The sequence below is a fragment of the Octodon degus genome, unplaced genomic scaffold, assembly GCF_000260255.1.
Source record: "Octodon degus isolate 3935 unplaced genomic scaffold, OctDeg1.0 scaffold00065, whole genome shotgun sequence".
NCBI lineage: Eukaryota > Metazoa > Chordata > Mammalia > Rodentia > Octodontidae > Octodon > Octodon degus.
The window spans coordinates 8333153-8334464 of record NW_004524641.1 but is presented as its reverse complement, the minus strand read 5'-3'; the positions used below and the strand labels follow the sequence as shown (position 1 = coordinate 8334464).

The 1312-nt window shown below is 38.1% G+C and overlaps 1 protein-coding gene across 1 annotated transcript in view; it reads left to right on the top strand.

Moving 5' to 3' along the window:
• Positions 1 to 1312, top strand: part of Hat1 (histone acetyltransferase 1) — a 62010-nt gene that overhangs the window by 57667 nt on the left and 3031 nt on the right. The window contains exon 10 of the mRNA XM_012515477.2: positions 78 to 194. Within this exon, the coding sequence (XP_012370931.2) occupies positions 78 to 194 (117 nt within the window). The remainder of the gene's footprint in view (positions 1 to 77; positions 195 to 1312) is intronic.

Sequence of the window (1312 nt, the reverse complement as noted above, 5' to 3'; positions counted from 1 at the left end):
AGTTTTTTAATTTGAAAATGTTCACAGTTGGCTTTTTTTTTTTTTTTTTTTTTTTTTTTTTTTTTTTTTTTTTTTAGCAACATTCTAGACGGGTTTATGAAATTCTTCGACTTCTGGTGACTGATATGAGTGATGCTGAGCAATACAGAAGCTACAGGCTGGATATTAAGAGAAGACTGGTCAGCCCTTATAAGGTAGGGCTTTCAAGATAGGCATTACATTCTTGTACCTGTTTAAAACATAAGAAAGATCAGCCAGTGCTTGTGTGTGGGCAAGTTCACATCAGTTTTCTTAAGGAACTTTTTTTTAGCAATATTTTCACTTTCTTTAGCAAAGTGAAAATATTCTTCATGTAATAGAAATTTTTACTCTAATGAATGATTTTTTTTTAGGTTGTGTGGGGAGGGGGTCTCACTGTGCAGCTCAGACACATAGTGATCCTCCTGATTTATGCCTCTCTAGTGGTGGGATTACAGGCGTGTGCCACCATAACCAGACTCCATTGCTGGCTTAGTGTGCCCAAGGGTGGGTCCGGCGTTGCATTCAGTGCCAGGGATCGAACCCTGGCCCCTGTGCTTCCTAAGCAAATGCTTAGTCTGCTGAGCTGTACCACCGGCCCTATGATAAATATTTTTCATTCACTTAAAATTGAATCTCAAGGATCATCTATTCTTTTGTATGCATAAAAATCTGAATACTCTGGTCCTTCCCTAACAAATTACCTTGCTTTTTTCACATTTCTTATTCCATTTGTTTCCCTACCCCCTTTGGCGCTCTTTGTAAAAGTAGCCTTTGTTGCTGTTTATAATGCCTATACTGTAGCTTACTATAACTGAAATCTCAGATTAATATTATTTATCTCTTTCTCTCATCTTTTGTGTTAGAGACAGGGCTTGCCTCTCTGTATAACCCAGGCTGGCCTCAACCTTGCAGTGATCCTTCTGCCTCAGCCTCCCAACTGCTTGGATTACAGGCATGCATCACCACACCACCCAATCTCTTTCTCTGTTTTTAAACGTTCCTTCTTAACCTTTTTCCCTACTACTGTTTCATCTTCCATATTTTTTTTTTCTAAATGTAGTGGTATTGCTAAATCATACCTGGCCTTATCATTTGCTGATTATTAGTGTGCGTAAAATTAAATGTTAGTATAAATAATTTCGTATTCTGTCTTTATTTTGTCTACGTTAACTGAATATTATTACATTCTTCAAAAACTTAAATTTGGGGGCTGGGGAGATGGCTCAGTGGAATAAGCACTTCCCTGGCAAGCACAAGAGCCTGAGTTCAAACCCCAGTTCTGCCAAAAAAA